Raw genomic sequence first — 26,601 nt, 5'->3', positions numbered from 1 at the left:
ATCTCACCGTTATATAAATTTAAGTGAATCCCCTTGACAGCCGGCTCATTAATCTCATTTCGCATCATAGCTCTTTTATTTCGCATCATAGCTCTCTTCACATCACATCTTTTTCATATCGCATCAAAGCTGTTTTCATTTCATTTCTTTCTTATATCGTATCAAAGCTCTTTTCATTTCATTTCGCCTTACAGGCTTTTCAACACATCAAGGGGTATTCACGCCACAATTATAATCAATTTCCACCACTCCCTCATTTTCACATATCACCATTCTTATAAGCAACTAGTAACGTAAAATAATATATCAACATATTCTCAGTTTCAAACATCCACAATACATCAAACAACAAACATAATATTCCAACGTATTTCCTCATTTCACGTACACAATACCGTCAATCAAATCAAATCATTCATCACTCATATACCTTAAGACAAATCAATGGCAGCATGAACCACAAATTTATATAACAGTAATAGCACAAATAAAGGGGACATATATAGATAATACTAATTATTCACTTACCTCAACCTCACAACGTTTCTTCCTACTCAATTGCTAATTGTCAGTCCTTTCACCTCACCCCATATCCTATAATGAGTTATACCACATACAATTAATATATCAAGAATATCGTAATTTCTTTTAAATACAATATTAAATATTATTCGTACAATTTCTACTAATTCTTTAATATTCCACTTCTATCGAAGTACAAATCTTCGTTTTTCCTCTTTATTAACATACCATTTATTAAATATAATTTTCGAAATATTTCTACGGATTTCTTATCACTTTCTCGCTGTTATATAATTTAATTAAATAACAATATGTAGAATTGCGTATTTAGTTAACAATTCCGATAGAATTATATAAATTGGCCATAGCAACATTCAAATCGAATAAATTTAATAATCTAATTAACCAACGATATCATTTTTATATTCGATTTGATATTTAATTTGACACTATTTTAAATAGCCAGACTCGTAAAATATTCCGGTTAAATGGTACATCACTCAATATAAACAACATTTAATAAACGGACTAATTAAATAATATAATTATATAAATTAAATAAAATTATAATTATAATTTCATACCTCTGTTTTCTGTCGAAGGAAGAAATTGCAACTTAAAATGTGTGTGTGTATAATTGTGCATGTGTGTGTGAATGTATGTGTACTATTAATAATAAAACAGAAAGAAAGAAAAGAATGAGAGAGTGAGGCGGTGGGGTGGTGGCCCCCACCTCCCACTCTCCACTTTCTCTCTCCTGCTATATGTATATATATATACATATTATGTTTTTTTTATATTTATAATATTATTATTATTTTTTTTATTTAATTAAACTTTTCTCAAAATACGATTTACGTCCTTCCTAATTTTCTTAATTAATATAAATTATCCCAAAATATTATAACGAACTCCAATTTAATTCATTCAAGTGTTATTATATTTCAATTATGACCCATAATTTATTTACTAATTAACTAAATTTTATAAAAATTTATCAATTAATCCCCCAATTATAGATTATTATTTTTGGGGCGTCACACTGATTCACCCTCTCAGTTTGACCATCACTTTGGGGATGGTAGGCTTAGGACATGTCTAGGGAGACTCCTGACAAAGTAAACAACTCCTTCCAAAATCTACTTGTGAAAATTCTATCTCTGTCTATGACTATGCTAACAGGTAGACCATGCAATTTATAGATGTGATCAAAGAATAACTTAGCAACTGTAGTGGCATTGTAAGGGTGCTTGAGTGCTATGAAGTGAGAGTACTTGGTCAGCCTGTCAACTACCACCAAGATTGAATCCTTACCTTCAGAATTTGGGAGCCCTTCAATAAAATCCATAGAGATGCAGGACCAAGTTTGGTTTGGAATAGGTAAGGATTGCAACAGACCTGGATAAGGTAGGTTCTCATGCTTTGCCCTCTAACATACTTCACATTCCTTAACCCAAGTTTCAATGTCACTCCTCATGGTAGGCCAATAGAAGAGGGATTTAACCCTCTGATGGGTTCTATTAATACCAGAATGTCCACCTACTGCAGCATCATGCAAGGACTTGATAACCTTCTCTCTTACTCCTCCATGGCTCCCAACACAGATTCTATTCCCTTTTCTGAGTATCCCTGTTTCAAGGTTATAATCAAGATATGAAGAGGAATCCACTACCCTTGCTTGAAGGATGGTTTGGAATAAGGTGTTCCCCTCATAACTGTTTTGTACTTCTTGCATCCAAACTGGAATTTGGGTAGTGACGGCCTCCAAGCTAACTTCATTGTTGGTTGATGTTATCCTTGAAAGAGCATCAGCAGCAGGATTCTCTTTCCCTTTTTTATACTGCACCTCATAGCTGAGACCAAGCAATTTTGTTACCCTTTTTGTTGCATCACTGAATCAATCCTCTGATCCAATATATACTTGAGACTCCTCTGATCAGTCTTGATAACAAAGTGATTTCCCTGGAGATAATGCTTCCATTTTGTGATGGCCATCAACAAGGCCAGGAACTCCTTCTCATAAATGGACAGCCCCAAATTCCTTGGAGCAAGGGCCTTGCTAAGGTAAGCTATAGGATGACCATGTTGCATAAGTACTGCCCCTATGCCACTGCCACATGCATCGGTCTCTACTATGAAGGGCTGGGAGAAGTCTGGCATAGCTAAAACAGGTGATGTGGTTATAACCTTCTTTAGCTGATTGAAAGCTGTTTCTGCCTCTTCATTCCATTTAAAGGCATCTTTCTTCAGCAAGGCAGTTAATGGCTTACTGATAACCCCATAGTTCCTGATGAACATCCTGTAATATCCTGTGAGCCCAAAAAATCCCTTGAGTACCTTGACAGATGTAGGTATAGGCCAGCTGATCATACTTTCTATTTTCTGAGGGTCAGTAGCAACACCCTCCAATGATATAATGTGGCCTAGATACTCCACCTTCAGTTGAGAAAAGGAACATTTGCTCCTTTTAGCATAGAGTTGGTATTCTTACAACAAGTCCATAACCTCACTTATGTGTCTCAAATGCTCCTCCCATGTCTTACTATAGATGAGGATATCGTCAAAAAATACCAGGACAAACTTTCTAAGGTAAGGCTCAAAGATATTGTTCATGAAGGCCTGAAAAGTAGATGGTGCATTACACAATCCAAAAGGTATAACCATGAACTCATAGTGCCCACTATGAGTAATGAAGCTAGTTTTGGGAATGTCCTCCCTCTTCATCCTTATTTGGAAATAGCCAGATCTCAAATCAATTTTAGTGAAGTACTTAGAGCCATGCAATTCATCAAAAAGTTCATCAGTTACAGGTATAGGGAAATTATGCTTAACTGTGAGTTGGTTGAGATACCTGTAATCCACACATAGCCTCCACCCACCATCTTTCTTTTTGACCAGTAACACTGGGGAGGCAAAGGAACTCTGACTTGGTCTAATAATCCCATTGCTGAGCATTTTCTTAACAATCCTCTCAATTTCTGACTTCTGCCCATAAGCATATCTATAGGGATGTTGCTTCCTTGGGATAGCTTCAGGTATCAACTCAATAGCATGCTCAATGCTTCTCTCAGGTGGCAAGGACTTGGGTTCTGCAAACACTCCCTCATATAACTGCAAGAGTTTAAGTATCTCAGGGGCCTCCTCTTCAGGTTTAACACTCTTGCTGCTCCTTATCACTGGTGTCACCTTCCTCAACTGCTGTGTCAAGGAATATGTGGCCAATGTTCTAGTCAATGTCTCTTGAGGTAATATCTTAATAACCAGCTTTTGGTAAGGCAATGAGATAGAGATTCTAAATCTGTGGAAATCTAGTTCAATGGGGTTGTAGATGCCCAACCAGTCACAACCAAGTACCAAATCATAACCTCCTAACTTCAGCAATCTCACAGGGTGAGTAAAAGTATGTCCCTGCATCACCCACTTGAACCCAACACACATTAGGTCACTGATAATTCTACTCCCATCTACAACTCTCACTGTCATAGGCACAGTGCTCTCTAATTTGAGGTCAAGGATCCCAGCAATCTTCTCATCTAAGAAACAGTGAGTGCTTCCAGAGTCAACCAAAATGAGGATGTCTTTATCCTTCACCTTCCCACAAATCTTCAGAGTCTTGCAGCAGGTGCTCCCTCTCATTGCATGTAATGACACTGATACATCCTCCTCCTCATTCCCTTCCTTGACTGTCAGAGTCTCAGTTTGCCCCTCCTTGTCCTCTCATTTGCGCTCCTCGTCATTTAAAAGCATATACACTTGCTTATATTTGCACCTATGTCCAGGGACATATGGTTCATCACAACGGTAGCATAGATTCTTCTCTCTCTTTGCTCTCACTTCAGCTTCTGTCAAGAATCTTTTTGGGTAGTCAAGATTCTTTGGAGGTGGATTTCTGGTCTGAGGCCTGAATGGGGGCTTTGGAGCAGGGTTTTTATGTGTTTGGTGGGCTCTTTTGATGATGACATTCACAGTGCACTCTTGCTTCCTAGCCAAGACTACTGCCTGATTCAATGAGGTGGGGTCACAAGTTGATATGAATGACTTCACTTCCTCCTTCAACCCGCTAATAAATTTCATCATAGAGAAATCCTCATCAAGATTCCTGTTATAAATGAGCATCTGCTCCCTGAGCTCCTCAAATCTTTCCAAGTAGGTATCTACAGTAGTTACATGTTGTAGCTTATTTAAATCAATTGTCACTTTTTCTCTGTCCAGACTTCCAAATCTTGCCAATACATTCATCACAAACTCATACCAAGTGTGGGCATCTCTCCTCTCTACATACCCTTGAAACCAGAGTTCTGCCTTACCCTGCATATAGATTGATGCCATTGCAACCTTCTGATCTTCAGGAATGTGGATTACCTGAAAATATATGGTACACCTCCTGACCCATCCTCTAGCATTTTCCCAATCAAAATAGGAAAACTCCAATTTATTTAGAGCACTATGATTACCATAGCTGCTTTGTGTTTATGCCTCATGCCTGGGAGCATTACTAGCTTAATTTCTGAGTTGTGCACTGCAACTTGTGATGAGGATCCTTTCTCCACTGATGCTGTTAGGCCTTCTCCCAAGATAGACTTGTTCCTATTGTAATGTTGCAGCTGCTCTACCACACTCTGCAACTGCTGCTGCATAGCTAGGACAGTGGCTTGTAAATTTTCTTGTGTCTCCATCATTTGATCCATCCTGCTATGTAGCTCATCTTCAGATACTTGTCTTCTTGCCCTTTCATCCATGACAAGTATATCAGTCTTCTTCTGGGCTTCTTGCTGTTCTTTTAAACGAGTTCCATCAGCCATTTATGTTTTGTATAGTTTGTTTTAGGTCCAAGGATAGAGTGGCTCTGAGGCCAAATGTAACGACCAAGCGTAAAACTCAAAAAATTTGCAGAAATGGAGATGGGGAAGTTCAGAGAGAACACAGAGATGAGAAGGAAAAGAAACTTGTAATTTCATTCATAATGCTCATTTCTTGAACAATTCTTACATTTGCACGAAATGAGGGACAAAATTCAACAAAACAAAAGCTGAAAATACATTTAAGAATTGCAGACAAAAGAACATTGCCATTGTCCTTGATCTTCTCCCATTGGTGCTCTTCTTCTTCACAAGGACACAAAACGTAGAGCCGTTGTTTTCTTCTCTGTCAGGCGTGCTTCTCAGCCTGACATGTGGCCTCCTTTGATTTGTCAATTCGCGCCACTTTCAGACAAAAATCCCCAAATCGCATTTGCCCTAATCTTCCTCAAACGACGACGTTTCCATCTAAGGCAATACAATTTTGCCCCAATTTAATCCCATCTTCAATCGAACGGTCATCTTTAAATCCCGAGATCGGACGGTCACCTTCAAAAGTCGCGTTTCCAACGGCTAACGCGATAGTATTCTATTCAATAAATCCCATGAAGCGAGAACGAAAGGGCCGATGCCTTATCGAAATTTGGGGCCCTTCTGACAGGAATAAAAAATCGAAAGATTACAATGATGGTTAGAGAACGACCATCGATCTCGAATATTGTGTTAGTCGCTACAGTAGATCCACAATGCATATGGAAAGAAGAAATAATGAATTATTTGAAGGAGGGGATCCTACCAGATGACCCTGTGAAAGCACGAAGAACAAGGTTCAAAGCTCCGAGATTTACTCTGATCGAATCCCAATTGTACAAAAGGACGATAGATGGCTCCCTGCTGAAATGTTTAGATGAAGATCAAGCTAATTATGTTCTTAAAGAAATTCATGAGGGAAGCTGTGGCAACCATTCAGGGGCGAGGTCGCTCGCACAGAAGATAATGAGACAAGGGTACTCCTGGACAATACTACTGAAGGATGCCAAGGAGTTCATTCATAAGTGTGAAAATTACCAAAGATATGCTTCCCAGATACATGCGCCCGCGGAACCAATGAAGCCAGTTCAGATCGTCTGCCCATTCGACTAGTGGGGCTTCGATATATTAGGGCCACTACCCCCAGCACGAGCATAGAAAAAGTTCATTATTGTGGCAGTCGAGTATTTTTCGAAGTGGGTAGAAGCGGAGGCTGTGGTAAAAATCTCCAAAAAGAAAATGATCAATTTTATCAGAAAAAACATAATATGCAGGTTTGGAATTCCGAGAGTTTTGATATTGACAACGGAACATAATTCCAAGGGCGACAAATCACAGCATGGTTGAAAGAATTAAAGATTCAACAGAACTTCACAGCAATAGGCCACCCCCGGACGAACGGACATACTGAGGTGACAAACAAAACCATCCTCCAACATCTGAAATCAAGTTTGGTATCGAAAAAAGGATGGGACGATAAACTACCTGGAGTATTGTGGGCTTATAGAAGGACCCCGCGGTCGACTACAGGTGAGACCCCTTTTTGTCTAATATATGGTTCTGAAGCTATAATTCCTGCAGAAATTGGGGAGAAATCACAAAGGATTAAAGGCTACGACCCAACAACCATTGAGGAACAAAGGATCCTCGACCTCAAGGTGGTGGAAGAGAAGAGAGATGTTGCCTATGCAAAAATGATACATCACAAAGGCATGATGCTACGCAACCACAACAAAAGACGAAAACTCCGACCTTCACAAGTAACCAATTTGGTCTTGAAAAAAGTTGAGGTCTCAAAACATGTGGGGAAGCTTGACCTAGGATGGGAAGGACCGTATAAGGTGATCGAGATCATGGGACAGGGGACATACAAGCTTCAAGATATGCATGAACGAGATTTGCCCCGACGATGGAACATCCAGAACCTCAAAAAATTCTACGCTTAAAGCAGACGCCTGAGAAAGACTAAATATGAGAGAACCCCGTTGTATCTGAGAAAGATCATGTCGATGTTATACTATGTGAAACAAATAAAAAACGATCTGTGAAAGATCCACTGAAGTTCTATGTATTCGTCTCGATCATGAATAAGAATCTGAGAAAGATCGTTCAAATTAAATCTCATCAAGATATATTCTGTTTTATCTTTTTGAATCTGAGAAAGATCCTAAGATATCATGTACGATCAACAAAACTTAGATCTGTGAAAGATCATGGCTAACTGTTCGAAATCTGAGAAAGATCTCGAGATATCAAGCACGATCAATAAGTCATGTATTTATGAAAGATCATGTCCAGTTGTTCGAGATCCGAAAAAGATCTTAAGAATCCACGCACGATTAGTAAATTTTAGATCTATGAAAGATAACATAATCTACGAAGAAGTATCTGAAAAGATTATGCAATCTGACCGAATCAACAGTTTCATAGATCGACAATTTGAGATACCAACCAACAAAATGTTCAAGCATACTGCATTGAAGGACAAATGGTTACATCTAAAAACAACCAAACTCAATGGTCTTCAAGGTCATCCAAAAGTGCTGCGAACTCATCCTCAACTTCTGGTGGGATTTCTTCCTCAGGAAAAGGTTGGAGATTCGCATCAAGGCCAGGATCTAATCGGGAGGCGTCAAAATCAGGCGCGAACTCAAGGGTAGTCACTTGGGCCTTACACCTGTCAAAGCCTTGCATTAAATAATCCGCCGGTTTCATCTCCACTGCTGACTCGAACGCGGGAGCTTTTAAGAAATCACGAGCACCTTGAAGACGCACCACGAAAATGAGATTCACGAACTCTTCAGACTTGAGAAAATCTTCGCATCCCTCGATCGCCCCAGCAATTTTCCCTGCAGCATGACCGGCCTGGAAGTCGACCTCCTTTCCAGCAGTCGTGGCCTTAGCCACCTCAGAGGCCATCATTTCCTCTAAATCTCTGATGCAAGCCTCCAATGCCGATCGTTGTCTCTCTCAGTCCTCCTTTACACTTGAAATTTCTGAAATCCTGTTTCTCAGCTCCCGATTTCTATGTTCCGCCATGATCTGATTCTGTCGGAAGCCTAAGCACTTAAGGGATAGGCCATGAATAAAGTTGGCCGCCTAAAAAGATCCAAGTTAGAATTTGGAAGAGATCGAAACGAGCTTAAAATCATGAAATTACCTATATGAGGGAATGAGCTTAAAACCATGAAATTACCTGTATGAGGGAATGAGCACAATGTTCCTCAATCCGAGTAACGACGTCTGCAGAAGAGCAGCTTGATCGCAAGGCAGACAACTTGCATCATACAATTCCCAAGAATCTTGACCAGATTGAGTCTTGAAAACAGTTCTATTCGGAGATATCTTCCAGTCCGGAGTTAACTTCTCGCCCTCCAGTCGAGCCGCCTGATGATGGGGATTGCGAAGGTCCTTGCGAGCTGATCTCCAACACTTTGACACCCCTCGGAGCAGTTCTATGTTCTTCTCCTCTTCGACACTAGCCTCTTCAGACTGCTGATCAAGACCAACTGATCGAGATCAAACCTGTCTATCATACCTCACGGGAGACTTGAATGCTGCTTACGTTTCCTTAATGCTTCGCTAGGGAATCCCTCGTTGACAGGAGATCGTTCTCGCGACCTCTCACCCTTAGCACCCAAAAATCTCTGGGACCTTGTATCCTCGCTTCCCACATCGATTGTTACGAGAGCCCGGGGAGGAAATACCTCAGGAGTCGCTAAAGCAGTCAGTTCAGGTTGGGTGGAGCCTATCGAAGGTTGAGGTTGAGGTTGAGGTTGAATAACCTGAGCTACTTGAGCTGCAGCCGCAGCTCCAGCTTGAGCGGCCCTTATCCGTTGAGTAATTCGAGCTTGAATGACCATATCGTCTGCATAAAGGAGTCCAAGTCAAAAGTTTTTAAGTAGAAAGAAAATACAGCGATAAACGAAGAAAGGATTCACCTAAGGAACCCTCAACTTGGAGGGGTGCTGGAGTTAGATGCGCAAGGAAGAGTATCTCCTCTACCAGAATCCTCTTCGGGTCATACCGGTAGGAGGTAAGGCTACTAATTTGATCTCCTTCCAGCCCCCCTCCCTTAATTACTGGCTTTGGCTTGTCTACGCTCCAATTTAACCAAGAGGGCCATTCACGACCCGGAGGTGGTCGAACAAAGATAAACTTCTTCTTCTAAGGACCAACGTTAGATGTCAAGGTGTCAAGATATCTACAGTCATTCCGAGCAGACAAATAAAAGAAACCCCTATCCCTAAACCTTTTGGAGGTTGTAAAAGAATATAACGACCAGAAGTTATCGAAATTTGGCTCAAAACGATGGACTCTCATGATGATGATGAAAAGAATAATATGGCGGATGGAATTGGGCGAAAACTGCATAAGGCACAGGCCTAAACGACTAAGGATTTGGGCTACATATGGAGCTAGAGGAAAACGTAACCCAGCCTCAAAATGATGGATGGAAAAGGCACAAAAACCAGGAGGAGGTCGATGCATGCAATCAAACAAACTAGGTATAATGACCTCATAGCTACTGGGAATAAAGAATTTGTCCTTTATGTTTTGAACCTTTAACTTGACCATACTAACTATACCAGCCCAAGGACTATGCTCTATCATAGATTGAAAATTTTCATAAGTATGAGCCTCATCATGGTCGGACTCTTGTACTGGGTGACCATGGTGTGGCCTAATCCTAGAAGGGCCCTCAAGGAGAGCTAGAGGAATATCCATATTAGGGGAAGAAGAAGCAGAAGCAGAATTGTAATCAGAGTTAAAGGACATAGTACCTTGAAGATGATGAGGTCGAAACCGGAGATCAAAAACTGGATCAAATGAGTGAAAGCAGCAATCACTGGCAGATGACAAAGTCGGTAAGACTTTTACAAATGAGTTGACTATATATATAAGCAGGAAGCAGCAGGCACTTCACAAAGATAGCCACCCCAGGGATAACGCGTGGCAACTCGCGGGTCGATGCGCCAATTATCGATAGACACGTGTTGTCCCAAAATTTGAGACGACTGTACTGGCAGCGGGAAAAGACTTTTCGACTTCTTCACTGTAATCAATTACACTTCAGAACTAGGGGAGTAATGATGAGGGAGAAAATATCGAATGACTAATATACCCTTCATTAAGGGTAAAAGCGGAATTGCACCTTTAACTCAACTTGTCAGCAGATATGGCAAGAGATAAATCTATGAGCATGATTTATGGAGGAGATCGCGGATCCTGATCATAAGCGCGATCCAAGCGCTTGATCAGCGTCAGGCCGTCCGATTAATAGATCTGATGCTCATTATCATGACACATGGCAACTCATTATAGCTAGGTCTGGTTGTATAAATATTGGGAACCCAGACTGTAGGAAGGTAATCTTGACATTCTTGTGGTACTTTAATACTTGCAATTATATCTTTTCGACCTATACTCTGACTTGAGCGTCGGAGCGTCTTCGTCGGGGACCGACCCGACTAACCTGACGTGTTTTCTGATCCTCAGATTGGACGAGATCGAGAACGGATTGGTGGGATCGCAACCACTGATCCATCACCTAGAATTTTGACTCGATCAAGAACCAAGTTGTCAAAGGAACTTGGAATTGTGTTCTCTCTTCAAGTTAGTTTCTTTACAACCTTTCATAAATTAACAATATTAATTATTTTTGATATTCTAATTAAGAATAATTATGTTATAAGGATAATTTAGTCTAATAAAATTTAAAAAGTAAGTATTGATATACTTTTATAAAAGAATAGAAAAGTGAAAGTTTATAGCCAATAAAGTTTAGTTTTATTGACGAAGTTGAGGCTCCAAGACTTTAAGATCATGTGTTTGAACTCTGTCAATGTGTAGAAATGTTGTTCTATTTTATTAGTAGGTATCGATTAGACATAATATTTTATACATATTGTGATTTGTATATAATTATTGTTATATGTAGATATTTGATATTGTATAATTATTCATGATTTTTAATTTTTTAAAAAAAATTGTATAATTATCGAGAGGAGCGTATAATGAACCAATTATGATAGCTATAGTTTGCACTCGGGGTTTAGCGAAACTCCTTCTTTTTTTGTTTTTTAATAAAGCAATTATAATTATATTATAAATTTCAATATTAACATATCAATTATCACCATCTAACAACATACTTAATTGACCAACAAATACTAGTACAATAGACAAAATTTCTATTATTATTATAGTAAGCTAATACTATCAACTTATAATTTTTATAGTTATGAGACCTCAGTGGCACCAATTAAGTTAGTCAGTTAAGTGGCACTGGCAACCAAGCAGAATAAGCTGGTTTATTGCTCCTATATGTCCTTCGATATGATCCCTTATAAAGAAAATTAATCAAGTGTAAACTTGCATCTTTCCGATTGATATTTATAAATGGGTTGATTTTGATCTTGATCTCGACTTTTATTTTTCTTTTCTATTCTTGTTATCCTATTTTGTGAACCGTGAATGTGTTTGGATGAGGATGGCGTATCTATCACACGCAAAGTGAGTTAATCAAATCAAACTTGAGTCGCTTTCTGTTGATTTTTTCATGAAATGCATTGATCTTAAGACTGATTTTTTAACTTGAACTTTTCTTTTACTGTAACTGATGTCATATCTATTGCAAATAAGGAGTTTAAACCGTTTATAAATGTGAATGCATCATTGACCTTTAGCAAAGTTGTTTTCTAGAATAAAATCGTTAGGTTCATATGAAGTTCGAGCGAACAGTACTTTGAGCAACGAGAAACTGATTATGTTGTACGCCGCCTCACCTGGTGTCGATTGTTAACATGAGGTTGTGTACCCTCCCAAATCCCTCGTCTGGGAAGCTGATAATGCTGCCACATGTTTCATCTGTATTGTAGATGAAAAGTTTAAGTGGCTTATGAACCCCTATACATGCACTTTTTAAATAAATTACGAGATTCATAAAATATTAGAATGAACAATATCTCGTGCAACAGGACATCAATTGTATTGCCCAACACATCACTATTACTTTTTCTTCTTCTTCCATAGTTTTCAATATGCCAATATGTTTGGTCGGAACAACCACCAATTCAAGATAGTTCGCCATCTCAATACACATAAACCATACACATTAAAAGTTATTCTAAATCATAAAACTATATATAATTATCTAAATTATAATAATTCAAACTTATTTAAAATAGAACTACCTGAAAGCATATCTCTAAACTTTTTGTTCAAACCGAAACCCTTAATTTCAACAAAAATAGATTATTATTGTATATATTGAATTGTTGCAATCGCGCGCCCAAGCCACTAATATTAGTGAAGTGACACAAACGTTGTCATTTCATGAAATAATACATGACGTTTATGATTACAGGATATCAATATTAAAATCCTAATATCTAAGTAACCTGTGTCACTCATAGCTGGATTGATTTTGACAAAATCTCAGCTCCAAGAAAACAGTTTATGTGGCTGAAATTCATATTATGACATAGCCCACAACCCCAAAATCTTAGACTAAATGAAAAGAAAGTCATACATACTGGGATCCAAACTTATCCACACAATTAACATAAGACAACAAAAGCAGGCCCTAATGTTGTTCTTGTCGTAGCTGGCTGGGCTTTGGTTGGATTCTTGTGGTTTGTGGTTCACAACACAGAAGACAAAAAGATCAGGAAGTTGTATTCTTCCATTGCCCTAATGTATTTGATTGCTGCTCAAACGAAGGGAGATAATGTAGCGGGTAAATTACAATTACCTTCCTAAACGTTTGACATAATTATGAATATTTTCTTATTATTTGTAAATTTATAAATACCTTCTTGATATTTTATAAAATTATATAATTTTTGGATGGATATAAGAAATTGTTAACTTTGCCCTCACTTTTTTAAAAAAAGAAAATTAAAAGTTTGTAAAAAAATTGAACGAGGTGGATGAAATTTTTTTAATAAAAATTAAGAAAATTTAAAAAGTAAATAAAATTATAATTCTTGATCTATAATGGTATTTTGATCACTTCACCACGAAAAATAGATGAAAACTTAAAATTATAATTCTTGATCACTTCTATAATGGTATTCTTGATCTAAAATTATAATTCTTGATCTATTAGGTTAATTGTTAGACAAGTGTTGAAATTATGAAGGGTAGTGATAATTTTTCAAATAATGAGAGGAATTTATAATTATGCGAAATTTCAGGAGAAGTCGTTGTAATTTATGATAACCGTACACTAGGGCTGCAGTAAGACAATTAATGTTTTGCCAATTAATGGTTGTTTCTTTAATTCGTAAGAACGATATAGTTGTGGGCGCAATCTTTTTGCTGACGTAAAAATTGTATTAATAGATAATTTGTAAGTACTTTTATAAGAAACTTATGATCTTGAATGCATGAATATTTCTGATGCATGGTGATGATCGGTAGTGAAGGCATAATTCCTAAAAAAAAGAAAAAAAATACTAATAATAATGTCTTTTATCCAAGCGAAACAGTTTCGTACGTTACATCACAATAGTTTATTTCCTCTTGCGTCCCTCTATTATTTCAATTTACAAGATGTGTTATGGAAAGCGATACGAAGAAGATAAAGTTAAGAGTCATACGGATAATTTTCTTTGAATATTAACAATTTTTTTTTTAAATTTTGTTAGCAATTTAATTGTTTAAAATATTTTATTTTAGAGTTTATGCAAAAATAAAGTATATTAATTTGTGGGTAAATTATATTTTTGGTCCCATAAGTGGACCCGATTTCAATTTTAGTCATACTAAGGGCAATTCGCACATTTGGTCCCATAAGTGGATTTTTTTTCCAATTTCAGTCCCGGTTGGGGATTTTCGTTAAAACTTAACGGCAGCTGCTGAAATCCGTTAGGTGTTGTTAAATATGGAGGGAAAGCATGTAGAATTGGAGGGAAAGCATGGAGAATTGGAGGGAAAATCAACAACTTGGTGGAAATTACACTATACCCTATTCCTTCTATTTAAATGAAGAAATGGGATTTAAATTACACAAGTTACACACATTTTCAAAAAATTACACAAAATTAAATTCCAATTTTTTCCCCTAATATTCATAAGATTATAGAAAAATTAAAATAAAATTTAAAAAATACATAAATATATAATTTTAGAAATTACCAAAAAATATTTCAGAAAAATAAATTCAAAATTTTTTCAGAAATTACACATATTTTCTTAAATTAACACAAATTATAAAACAACACAAATTACACATATTCATAAAATTTACACAAGTTGTACATATTCATAAAATTACACAAATTACACATACTTTCTAGAAATTACGTAAAATTAAATCCCAACTTTTTTTCCTAATATTCATAGGATTACAGAAAAATTAAAATAAATTTAAAAAATTTAGGAATTTCAGAAGAAATGAAATAAATTGCAGAAATTTCATACATTTTCAGAAAAATTTCAGAAAAATAAATTTAAAAAAATTTCAGAAACTCTTTTCAACAATTTTTCATAAAATATAAATTTTTAGAATTGCATCATTACAGAAAAAAATTCACATTAAGTTCAGACATTTCAAAAGTATTCAGAATATCATATTTTTTATTATTTTCAGATAATAAATATCACATTAAACTATATTTTTCATAAATTATAGAAATTAAATAAATTTAACACTGATTACATAAATTTAACATACATTACAAAAATCGAAACATATTTTCAGATATTACACATAGCTTCAAAAATAAAATTGCACAAATTACATAAAAATAGATCCCAATATTTCTTTTGAAAAATTACATTTAAATAGAAGAAAGAGGGTATAATGTAATTTCCACCAAGTTGTTTCATTTTCCCCCCAATTCCGCATGCTTTCCCTCTAATTCTACATGCTTTCCCTTCATATTTAACAGCACCTAACGGATTTCAGCAGCTGCCGTTAAGTTTTAACGGAAATCCCCAATCGGAACTGAAATTGGAAAAAAAATCCACTTACGGGACCAAATGTGCGAATTACCCTTAGTATGAGACTAAAATTGGAATCGGGTCCACTTATTGGACAAAAAATATAATTTATCCTTAATTTGTTGGTGTAGATATATTGATCTTATTATAGGGTTGAAAAGGAACACGTGTGAACTTATTACTCTCATCATTACATTTACCAACAATAACATAAGGAATAATTACATTTATGCTCCTTAATTTATGGTCTATTCATATAAATTATTCCTATCTTTTAAAAAATTACACATACACCCACCAAAATATCATTATCACTTACACAAACCACCCCTTACTTTTACACCCTAAAAATATTAGCATCATTACACAAAACTATCCATTTTTCCTTACTATTAAGAATAGTTTCCGTAATTATACAAAAAGCATGGGTAATTTGTATAAATTAACTATAGATCAGGGGTGTAAATATAATCATCCCATAATGTAAAGATATTCAGACACGTTCAAATCATCCCATAATGTAAAGATATTCAAACACGTTCTTTGAAAGCGTTTCAACCAACAAAAATTAAAATAAAGTTACGATTTATTGGCAGAATTTTAAATAATCATAACTTTTCATTGGAGAAAACTACATAATAATTTACATATATGTGATTGTTTTCCAGGAGATGGACATATTCCCCTAAAGTACTATGCTCCCTTGTCCTATCGATGTGAAATTATGATGTCCCAACGCTATTTTTTAATTCGTTCTGTATTTTTAATCATTTTTATAGATTTCTTTTTCTTTTTTTTCTTTTTAAATTATGTGTTAGTAGTCGTTCTTAAACGCGATAATTTATAATTTTATTGGTCATGTCATATATATAATATTTTTCACTTCCGGTGTCAATCCAAATTTAAGCATGTAACCTTTTTTTTTTTTTTTATTCAAAAAGTCGTCTGTGCCTAGGCGGAGGGTTTGGCGGACCTCTACCTGTTTATTACATCAGAAAAAATTATATTATCTATGAGTGAAAAGCAGTAAACAAGGAATATTTACTCCCTTTACAGTAAAATTTTTTTTAATTTATGTGCAAAGTCTATCTGAGCCTAGAAAACAAATAAAATTTTACCAATAGACATGTCCATCCCTTTTATACGGTGGTCGAACAACCTGCGTAGTAACTTTGCTTGCCGTTTAGCAGTTATTAGGGCTAAAAGCATTTTACTCTCTTTAATTATATTAAATATCTTATTCACTCGTCTAAACTAATAAGTGTACGTAATTAATGTTTATTTTATTTGACTAAAATTTTGGATAAAATTACCCTTACACTATATACATATATTATGCACAAAAATTGTTTAATATTTTGCACATTATTTTAAAGTATACTCTATTATTATGTCATAAATAAAAATTATGTTTTATTTCGCGCATGTTAATTACATATATTATCATTGAAAATGAAACATGAAGATGAGTTTTTCATTTATGTTTAAATTGCATTTCACATAATTACAATTAAATTTTTATTATTTTTTCAATTATAAGGCAAGTTTTTCATTTCTCTACAATATATAATTATCACTTCCATTGTATCATTTATTTTATATATATATATATATATATATGTTAAAACTAAAGGTTATAAAATGCAAGCTGATAAGTACAATTCTCTTGATATACTTATTTATTCCACAAATTAATAACAATATATTTAATAAATTAATTTTATTATGATTTTTTATTCATTGCACATTTAAAATTAATTTATATTATTCACTTTTTGATCATTTATTCATTTAAGTAGATTATATAATAAAAATTTAAGTATGCAGACATATTGCGAGTGCTCTGATTCTTAGGAACTAATTACAATATAAAGTAATAATCGAGTAGGTACGCGACATATTCGTCAGAAGCCTAAGATTCGGGTCCCAAGACTTTTTCGGATCCAAACTCGATTCGACCCTGATTGGTTTGACCCGTTTTATATTTTTAAAATATTAATATTTTATTATAGATATAATTTTAAGAAATAAATATCAATTTAATAATTAACTAATTATGGAAATGGAACTCGAAATAAAGAAATAGAGTTAAGACATATTTTAGACGTCGGTAACGGAAAACAAAGTCAAAAAGAGGGACAGCCTGCAGGCCTTCATTAATTGGCCCTCAACCTAGGATCTTGTTACTTCTTTTTTTTAGTAATTTTGTTGCTTTAAGCAATCAGCAAGAAAAGGAAGGACCAATTTGTAAATTCAATCCAAATCTCATGCCTGAATTCAAACTCAATTTCCAAAAATTCTTGTTAACCAATCACGTCATAAATGTAAAATCATCCATCATTTTCTGAAATAGTAAAGCAATCACTTATATGGGTGAATCGAATTTTCAGTCCAATATATAAGAAGCGGTTTGCGAGTAATTCATAATGTCTTAAATAAGACTGATAACTTATTCGATCTTGAAGTCGTAACTGTAGAATTTTGTCATATTGTAGGTTATTTGAAAAATGAGATGTTTTAAGAGGTTAAATGTGTTTAATTTTATTTTAAAATTAGATTATAAAGTGTTTGGATAAATAAGATGGTATAGTTTATATGATGTTGAGAGGTTGAGATAATAAATTTTTGATAATGTAAAAATGATCGAAAACCCGTAAAACTATTAGAATTTAAAATTATTTAAATAAATAATTTTTTAGAGGAAAAATGTCAATTATATGAAAAGTAAAAATAAAATTATGAGTGTGTTTTGTTTATTAAATTGAAAATTAAAAAATTTATAAGATGTTTCAAGAAAAATTAAGTAAAGTTGAACTTTTTTAAAGAGATTATAAGAACCTTAAAATTAATTCAGATACGATGAAATTGAATTGATGCTTGAATTTCCCACCACTCAGCTCACCAAAATCCCACCAAAATTAAAATCGCCAAAAAGCGCGCAAAATTCATCAGACGAACCAATACCGTTGTCTATTTCCAATTACTGTACCATTTTCACTGATTTTCTCCTCGATTTTGGAGCACTGAGTCTGCTTCGGGATACTGTACATTTGTTCGCATAATGATGTTCAAATACTGACAGACAAGAACAACATAAAAATCAGCTACCATTCTTCTCCGTCACTCACTCATTTATGAAAAATCAGGATATTTCTTGAGGAAAATTAACCAGGTGTTCTTGCTTTGTACACTCCGTCGCTGTCGCGTTGGTGGGTCAGCATGATGTCGCCATGAGAAAGGCCAGAGGCACCTCCTCCACCACTGCAACTGGTGGCGGCGGCGCGGCGGCGGGGATGAGGGTGATTGTGCCCTTACAAGGAGTGGTGCAAGGCCGCGGAGGCCTTTTCTTTGGCTCGGTTATCCCTTGTGCTCTCTTCTACTTCTTGCAGTTGTACCTCAAGAGCCGCGACGGGGAAGGGCGCCGGAACCCGCCTCCTTCAACGCCGGAAACTGAGACCCTTTTGCCGGAGCATTCTTCTCCTTCTTCTTCTTTTTCTGGGCTGCAAAGGGTGCACTCAAGGTTGCTACTCTCTCCGAGGGGGTCGAGTGGGCCGGCCAACGTGTCGTCTCGAGCCAATGCTCTTGTTAAACAGAGTGATGGGCCTTACTATGTGGGGCTGAAGCGGGTCGAGGAGGACCCCTTTGATGAGGTGGAGAATCCGGATGGTGTTATCCAGCTTGGGTTGGCCGAGAACAGGGTGGGATTTTGTTAATAAATGAAATCTTTGTGATTTGACAGACTTTGTTGTGCTTGCATTTCTACTTCTTTGTTAACAGAAAGTGTTTTTGTACTCTGTTTTCTCTTCGACTTTATTCTGATGAATTGATATAAGTGCATCTGTGCCACTATTATGTGAGTTCTGATGATGGGGTGTGGTTGTGCATATTTCTTTGAATGCCTTGTTATATAAAGTAAATGTATTGTATTTGAGCTTTTCATCAAGTTAAACAGACCTGTCTTTCTAAAGCTGTGTTTTTGTATTGATAAATTTGAATTCTTAAGACTGAAAATCCAGCCGTAACTATGTATCGTAACATCTAGCTGTAGTCTTAATCTGATAGTGATTTCTGTCATCAATATGCACTCCGTGAAATATTCATTTGCCAGAACATCAAACATTGCATTTAGTTTGAAATGCAGAAAGTTTTTGTGCTTTCATTTGACTGGCAGACGTGTCAGTTCATAGGTTTATTTGCGTTGAATATGCCTTCCAAGTTCAGTAATTAGCTGGGGATGTGTGTCCATGAGTTGTATGTGCGAATGCATGTAACCTGTATGTATCTCTGGTTTATTTATGGGTGATAAAGATAACAGCTTTTAAATTTTATCCGAGAGCATCTGTTATTTTTGTTGTATTGACCGAATATGGTGTTTGATTTTTGTGGTTGATGCAGTTATTGTTGGATTTGATTCAAGAGTGGCTTGCAGATCATGAAGCGGGATCGATAATGAGCAAGCAATTAAGCATAACTGGACTTGCCACATATCAGCCATTTGATGGGTTGATGGAGTTGAAAATAGTAGGTATTTCCATGCTTATGGTTATCGTTCATTTCTTTTCCATCCCCCGAATTAAAAATAGGTGGGGGCTGCTTACTTTGGTGCATCAAAGATGAGAGGTGTTAATTTTGGCAATTGTATCTACTTTCTGCACTAATGAACTTGGTAGGTCAAGTAAAATTTTGAGTATTGCAGCAGAGTAGTTTCATCTTTGATAATTTGATACATATACATATACAGCGGCAGAGTTGCATTTCGTTTTGATGAGTCAATGCTGTAAACTTTACAGAGGTACTGGAACAGCAGAGACTTCTATGCACTGTTTTCTACATTAAGCAGCTGAGTTTGGCTTGAAAAGATAATGAACAGTGTTTACTCCTCAAAATTGCACTATTCGCCTTACATTATTTATCTGATTTATGAGGCCATAACTTCGAAAACTTTCATTTTTGGTGACAAATGACCTATATATAACCCTCCCTTTGGTTTTCAAGATAAATCGGCATTGAATGCATCTCATGTTTATTCATCAACACACTAACTCCATAGGTCTGTGCTAATTATTCAAACTACAGGTTGTGGCAGGATTCATGTCTAAACTCATGGAGAGACCACTTGTTTTCAACCCAGAACAAATAGTATTTACAGCTGGTGCGACCCCCGCAATTGAGATTCTTGCCTTATCTTTGGCTGATCCAGGAAATGCATTTCTTGTACCATCACCATACTGTCCTGAGTAAGTCTCATTTCCTTCCCTGTGGTATGATGTACTCATGGTTGTTGATTAAAATAGTGAAGGCAGTAGTAACATAGCAAATATGCAGTCTTGATGGGGACCTCAAATGGCGGACGGGGGTGGAGATCATTCCAGTTCCTTGCCGCAGTGCAGATGGCTTCAGTTTGAGTACTAATTCTCTTGATCGAGCATTCAACCAAGCCAAAAAACGTGGTCTTAAAGTTCGTGGGATAATATTATCCAACCCTTCAAATCCCGTTGGCATTCTGTACAGCCGTGAAATACTTTACAGCATTCTGGACTTTGCTACAGAGAAGAATATCCATATTATTTCCAATGAGCTATTGGTTGGATCCACTCATGGAACTGAAGAGTTTGTGAGCATGGCAGAAATCGTTGATACAGAAGATATTGAGAGAAACCGAGTTCACATAGTTTATGGACTGTCAAAGGATCTATCTCTTCCCGGGTTCAGGATAGGGCTCATCTACACTCTCAACGACAATGTTCTGTCCGCTGCCAAGAAACTAGCAAGATTTTCATCTGTTTCAGTCCCTTCCCAGCATTTGCTTATCTCCATGCTAGCAGATACGAAATTTGTTCAGCAAACAATTAAGTTCAGTAGGGAAAGGGTCCGAAGTATGTACACTGAGTTTGTAAACGGGTTAAAACAGTTGGGAATCGAGTGCATGAAGAGCTCTGGGGGTTTCTATTGCTGGGCTGATATGAGCTGGCTGATTCGCTCGTACAGTGAAAAAGGAGAGCTTGAGCTATGGGATAAACTGTTGAGCATGGCTAAGATCAATGCCCTTCCTGGATCTTTTTGTCATTGTGTTGAGCCAGGGTGGTTCGGTTTCTGTTTCACCACATTAAGTGAGAATGATATTCCTTTAGCTATGCAACGTATTCAGGAAGTTACTGAAACCTGTAGATCGCCTAGTTAAATTGTTATTTTTTCATTGCCTTTTCAGGCTAAACGTTCAGATTATAGATATACTTATGTCAAGCTCGTGTAAGTTTCTTGTTGTGCGTCGAGTTTTGAAAGAGCGAAGCTACTGATCATTGGATTGCTGGCCAGCTCTGACAGCGGATGCGGCAACCTACTGTTCTCCTCTCTCTGCATTCGACCGTATTTGTAACGGCTCAGAATCTGATCATTATAGATAGGTTGTTTACAGCAGATGCTAGATGGAGACAATCCTTAGGAAAAGTGGGTTTATTCTTTTTGTGCAGAATACTATATGAAGTTACAATATTATGTTCTTGTACTGTCACTTTGTATTTATCCTTCGAGAGTATAGGCAATAATTTGAAAACTGGACAGTTTTTACATGGAACTAGATCTGTTCTGCTCTGTTCCTAGTTGATGTTGATTGTGAGAAAATGTGACTGACAGATGAACTGAATTGATCATACAACTTAACATGATGAATTGCTGTTGTTCTTACATAATTACTTAAACAGAGCAGAACTCTATTTAACAGGCAAACCTGTTTATGAGAATTTGATTGCAGTCATTTTGATGACAGAATCTGTAGTGTGAACTGGGAATTAGTGATATGCTCCAAATGACCTGAGTGCAGTGGTTACATTGGCCAAATGCAATTTTGACACTGTCTGCTGAAAGATAGCCTCATTTTTAGCACATAGGCGACGAAGGAGGAAGAGAACATTTAAGCTCGAAAATTCATTTATTTTGGGATATGTAGTACAAAATATATGCTCCATAAACTACAAAAGAATGGAATAACATTGCTGCCAACTACAAACAATTGAAGGGAGTAATTTTCAGAATGAATCCTAAAGAATTCTTATGTTTCTCTGTACCAAGTAAAGAAACGTCGCCTACTTACTGGTTATGATTCTGAACCATTTCTTATAGACTCAAGAACCTGAACAACCTCAGCCATACTCGGTCTCCTTGAAGGCATTTCAGAAGTACAGATCAAACCCAACCTCATTACCTGAATCAGCTCATTTTCCACAAATCCCCTCAAACTTCTGTCGAAACAGTCTGAAGCCAAACCCGTCTCTATAAGACTCCTAACATATTCACACAAAATCACTACCTCATTTGCAGCTGCGCTCTCTACCGGCTTCCTTCCTGTAACCAATTCCAAAAGAATAACCCCAAAACTATAAACATCACATTTATCACTGAGTCGGGAACTCTGAGCCAGTTCTGGTGCAATATATCCGACTGCATTATGGATTTTTGTGAAACCATAATTTTCCAGAAGGGGAAGCAACTTTCCCAGGCCATAATCAGACAGCTTAGCTGTGTAGTTTTCATCAAGAAGTATATTGGTGGATTTTATGTTAAGATGAAGAACTGGAGGCTTGCAGTCATGGTGAAGGTAGGCTAAGGCTCTGGCTGTTCCGACTGCTATTTGAAACCTTCTAGACCAATTTAGTTCTGGATTACCAGAACCAGTGCTAGTACCAGGATATCCAAGTCCATGCAAATTATCATATAAATTCCCTTTGGAAACAAATTCCAACAAGATTAATTGCATGCTGGATGACCAATAATAACCTTGAACAGCAACTAGATTCGGGTGCTGGAGGTTTCCTAGACGTCCTATTTCATGCTCAAACTCATCTTGGTTCCTGATTCGTCCCAGTGTCTCAAGTTTCTTTACTGCAATGGCAATGCCGCCTTCAAAGGTAGTTTTGTAAACTGTCCCGATTGAACCTCCACCGATTAAACACTCCTTGTCAAGCAAAGCTTTAGTTCCAGCTTCCCAATCCTCGTACTTTGAGGGTAAACTTTTGCTGAAGAGGACCAATTTCCCGATGATGACATTTGATTCTGTTGAAGCCAATGGAGTGCTCTCAACAATCATAGTTTCATCTTCTCTTTTCCTTCCACGAGCCTTTATATTTATTACAGTTATGATACAAACACCAGTAACGATCAGAGCAGCAGCAACTATAGCAACAATTGCAGAAGCACTCAACTTTGGTTTCCTTGTAACTGGAGTAGCAGTAACACCTGAGCAGGAGTTCTCCAACGGAGCACCACATAGACCTGGATTGTGAAAAAAAGCCGAGAATCCAAACTGCTGGATGTTTTGAATTGAAGGGATAACACCAGAAAGGTTGTTATAAGAGACATTGAAATGAGTTAAATTTTTCAAATTTCCAAGACTAGAAGGAATTGGACCGGAGAGTAAATTCTCTGAGAAATCTAAAGAATGTATGTTAAACAAATTTCCAATGGTCAACGGTATGCTTCCATTTAGCTGGTTGTGATGTAGGTCAAGAATTACAAGGTATGTCATGTTATCCAGGTTTTGTGGAATTCCTCCCTCCAACGAGTTTCCAGAGAAATCCCTGCATATACATTTCAGAGTTTCATCAGTTGAATGGAATAGAAACCTAATGCAAACACATTAAAGATGGGAGGATAGGACTCACATCTCAAGAAGAAACTTGCATTTGGTGATCTCATATGGGATTTCACCACCAAGTCTGAGATTGTGTAAATCGAGCACTTCAAGCCATTCTATGCTCCCAAACTCTGTAGGGATCGTTCCTTCTATTGAGTTATTTGCCAGTCGAATGACCAGGAGATTTTTCAAATCAGAAATTCCAACTGGTATGCTTCCATTAAGCCTATTAAAACCCAAATCTAAATACTTAAGGCCATTGCACTTTGTGATGCTTGGTGGAATTTCTCCATACAAAGCATTCCCTGAAACATCAAGGACTTCCAATTTCCCAGAGCAAGTTCCTATATCTGGAATTTCCCCTTGAAATTGATTCCAAGAAGTATTGAAGTATGTAAGGTTTGGCACTCCAAGAACCTCGAACGGTGCAGATCCAGTAAACATATTGCTGCCAAGATCCAAAAGATCCAAGCTTCCACATTTTGAAACCTGTTCTAGAACACCTCCTGATAGCATATTACTCCTCACTGACAAGTACATCATCCTAGGACTGCTGCAAACTTCTAAAGGCAACAACCCGGTGAGAGCATTGAAAGACAAGTCGATCCCTTCTAGATTCAAACAATTACCAATTGAAACAGGGATTAACCCTGATAGATTGTTATGTGCAAAAGAAACAAACCTTGTCTTGTAACAATTCTTAAACAATGCCGAAGGGATCTCCCCAGTATACCCATTTCTTGACAAGTCAAGAAATCTTATGTTTGGCAAATCTCCAAGAAATTCAGGGATTGATCCGGATAGCGCATTCGAACTCAAGTTTATCTTCCACAATGTCTCAATTTCCCCATACTCAACAGGGACATTACCAGTGAATTTATTCCCATACAAGGTTATAATCCTCAGAGATTTCAACCCAGATAATGCCGGAGACAACACTCCACCAAGACCAGTATTCCACAACACAATCCTTACCACATTTCCATCTGAATTACAAAACACCCCACTATAATCTTGACAAGGGCTTTTACTAGGATCCCAAGACCTCAAAATATTAGAAGGGTCACTAGAAATGTTGCCCTTAAACTGAAGCAAAATCTCCTTTTCAGTAATTGGAGAGACTCCAACTATCACAAACTGAAGCAGACAAAACGCATAAAGGGATACAAGGAAGTGGAAACTCGTACCTAGTACTCTCATATTCCCCCCAACATAACCCCAGCATTATACTTGCTGGATCCCGTTCTTGATCTCTGCCACTGCACATACAACAATGCCCTTCCTCAAGAACTGCACCCTTTGGCTTGTAACATTCCCAATTCTCATCTTGCTGGAAAATGTGAAGAAACTGCAAGAATTGTCTTGTATGCTAGTCCCTGGAGATCTTCTTTCTTTGAACAATGAAAGTGGGATCTCTGGGCAGGTTGTGATTGTGGGTCAGCGTGAAAGTTCCTAAATTCTATATTTCTTTTACAGTTTCAAGAAACTTGAAGAGTCCAAGAAGTAGATGGACAGTGTGTGTGCGTATGAGTGTGTGAGGGTGGGAGAGCTCAGAGCTGGCAGCATGTAGAATGGGTTGATGAAATGGAAAAATTGGGTGGCCTGGCTGGAAAGAGAAGCACAGATGGGCAATTTTAATTAATTCCTTTCTCTTTCTGATGCTCACAGCAATTAGCAAAGCAAAGTGTGTGTTGTGTGTGAATTTAGAGGGTCGCCACCACGTGGTCCGAGATGTATGAATCTATGGCTCATTACACACACACAGAGAACACACACTAGCTCAAACTGCTGTGTGTGTGTGCTGCTGTCTTTGATGAAATGAAAAGTTAATTATAAAATTACATTAGCATATTAATAAGAAACAAGGGAAGAAACCGTTCTGTCTGTTTGCTGAACTAAAATGCTTGGCCATTACTATGGCTTCCACTGTTGTGTCTTTTTCAGCACAGAAAAAGAAGCATTTATTCTCTCCAACAACCAAAAAGCCATCTCCACACCCACCAAGATTCAATAATATTTATTGTATTACCAACAAAAACTTGAAATATAATTCAGAATTTTTAACAAAGAAGGAAAAAATTATTGAAAGAGATTCGTTTGTGTGTGTGTGTGTGTGTGTGTTGGAGTTGTCATCCCTTGTTGAATACACTGGTTGATGAAATGATTTATCCACTATATGTTGTTGTTTTTAATCTTGTTTTGCATTGAATTGCCCAAATATGGCAGTTTATGATTTTCTTCAAATTTCTTCATTATTTGAAGCAACTTTTGAAATTTAGTTACAATCTGCATTTTTACGACCATCTATTAAATCGTAACTCCAAACGTGGTATCTTTTAAATTCCATCACCCACAAATGACATAAAACAATTTACCCCATGTGATATGTGAAACGAGCAAATACCTTGTTGTGGAAAAAGAATTGGCAAATTACACTCTCTGTATTTCAAAAAGTGAAGCAAATTATCTCATATTTAATGATTTAATAGAGGGTAATTTGCTTCATTTTTCAAAATATAGAGGGTAATTTACTATTTTATTTTTACAGGTTTTTTTTAATTCATTTTTTATATCAAAGATCGGGTAAATTGCATTAAAAACAAAAATACTGATACACAAAGCATCAAGTGTAGCACGGATCAAATCTCAGGACAAGACTTTTCTATATAT

At 36.7% G+C, this 26,601-nt stretch overlaps 3 protein-coding genes across 3 annotated transcripts; 2 read left to right on the top strand and 1 right to left on the bottom strand.

Annotated features, from left to right (window-relative positions):
• Positions 1-6,008: 6,008 nt before the first annotated feature.
• LOC105156858 (uncharacterized) lies at positions 6,009-6,464 on the top strand. The gene has a single exon (XM_011073103.1). It carries the CDS (start codon positions 6,009-6,011, stop codon positions 6,462-6,464), a length of 456 nt encoding a protein of 151 aa, XP_011071405.1.
• Positions 6,465-18,188: 11,724 nt separating this feature from the next.
• On the top strand, positions 18,189-21,876 carry LOC105156606 (putative aminotransferase ACS12). The gene is made up of 4 exons (XM_088883126.1): positions 18,189-19,000; positions 19,698-19,823; positions 20,379-20,539; positions 20,628-21,876. Exons 1-4 carry the CDS (start codon positions 18,533-18,535, stop codon positions 21,481-21,483), a joined length of 1,611 nt encoding a protein of 536 aa, XP_088739252.1. The 5' UTR covers positions 18,189-18,532; the 3' UTR covers positions 21,484-21,876.
• A 335-nt stretch (positions 21,877-22,211) lies between these two features.
• Positions 22,212-25,999, bottom strand: LOC105156597 (Leucine-rich repeat protein kinase family protein). Its single transcript, XM_011072776.3, has 2 exons — positions 23,960-25,999; positions 22,212-23,875 (listed from the first exon to the last, which is right to left on the bottom strand). The coding sequence occupies exons 1-2, from the start codon at positions 25,129-25,131 to the stop codon at positions 22,396-22,398; spliced, it is 2,652 nt and encodes an 883-aa protein (XP_011071078.1). The 5' UTR covers positions 25,132-25,999; the 3' UTR covers positions 22,212-22,395.
• Positions 26,000-26,601: the final 602 nt, after the last annotated feature.

This window comes from Sesamum indicum, linkage group LG1 (genome assembly GCF_026168435.1).
Source record: "Sesamum indicum cultivar Baizhima isolate 11 linkage group LG1, ASM2616843v1, whole genome shotgun sequence".
NCBI classification, from domain to species: domain Eukaryota; kingdom Viridiplantae; phylum Streptophyta; class Magnoliopsida; order Lamiales; family Pedaliaceae; genus Sesamum; species Sesamum indicum.
This window is presented reverse-complemented; position numbering and strand designations above follow the sequence as displayed.

Excerpts from the sequence above, each read along its gene's own strand:
- LOC105156858 (XM_011073103.1), top strand. The coding sequence starts at position 6,009 with ATGGTTAGAGAACGACCATCGATCTCGAATATTGTGTTAGTCGCTACA.
- LOC105156606 (XM_088883126.1), top strand. The coding sequence starts at position 18,533 with ATGAGAAAGGCCAGAGGCACCTCCTCCACCACTGCAACTGGTGGCGGC. Across the intron at positions 19,001-19,697 it reads TTGGGTTGGCCGAGAACAGG|TTATTGTTGGATTTGATTCA; the intron begins GTGGGATTTTGT and ends TGGTTGATGCAG. Across the intron at positions 20,540-20,627 it reads CCATCACCATACTGTCCTGA|TCTTGATGGGGACCTCAAAT; the intron begins GTAAGTCTCATT and ends GCAAATATGCAG.
- LOC105156597 (XM_011072776.3), bottom strand. The coding sequence starts at position 25,131 with ATGAGAGTACTAGGTACGAGTTTCCACTTCCTTGTATCCCTTTATGCG. Across the intron at positions 23,876-23,959 it reads TGCAAGTTTCTTCTTGAGAT|GGATTTCTCTGGAAACTCGT; the intron begins GTGAGTCCTATC and ends ATGTATATGCAG.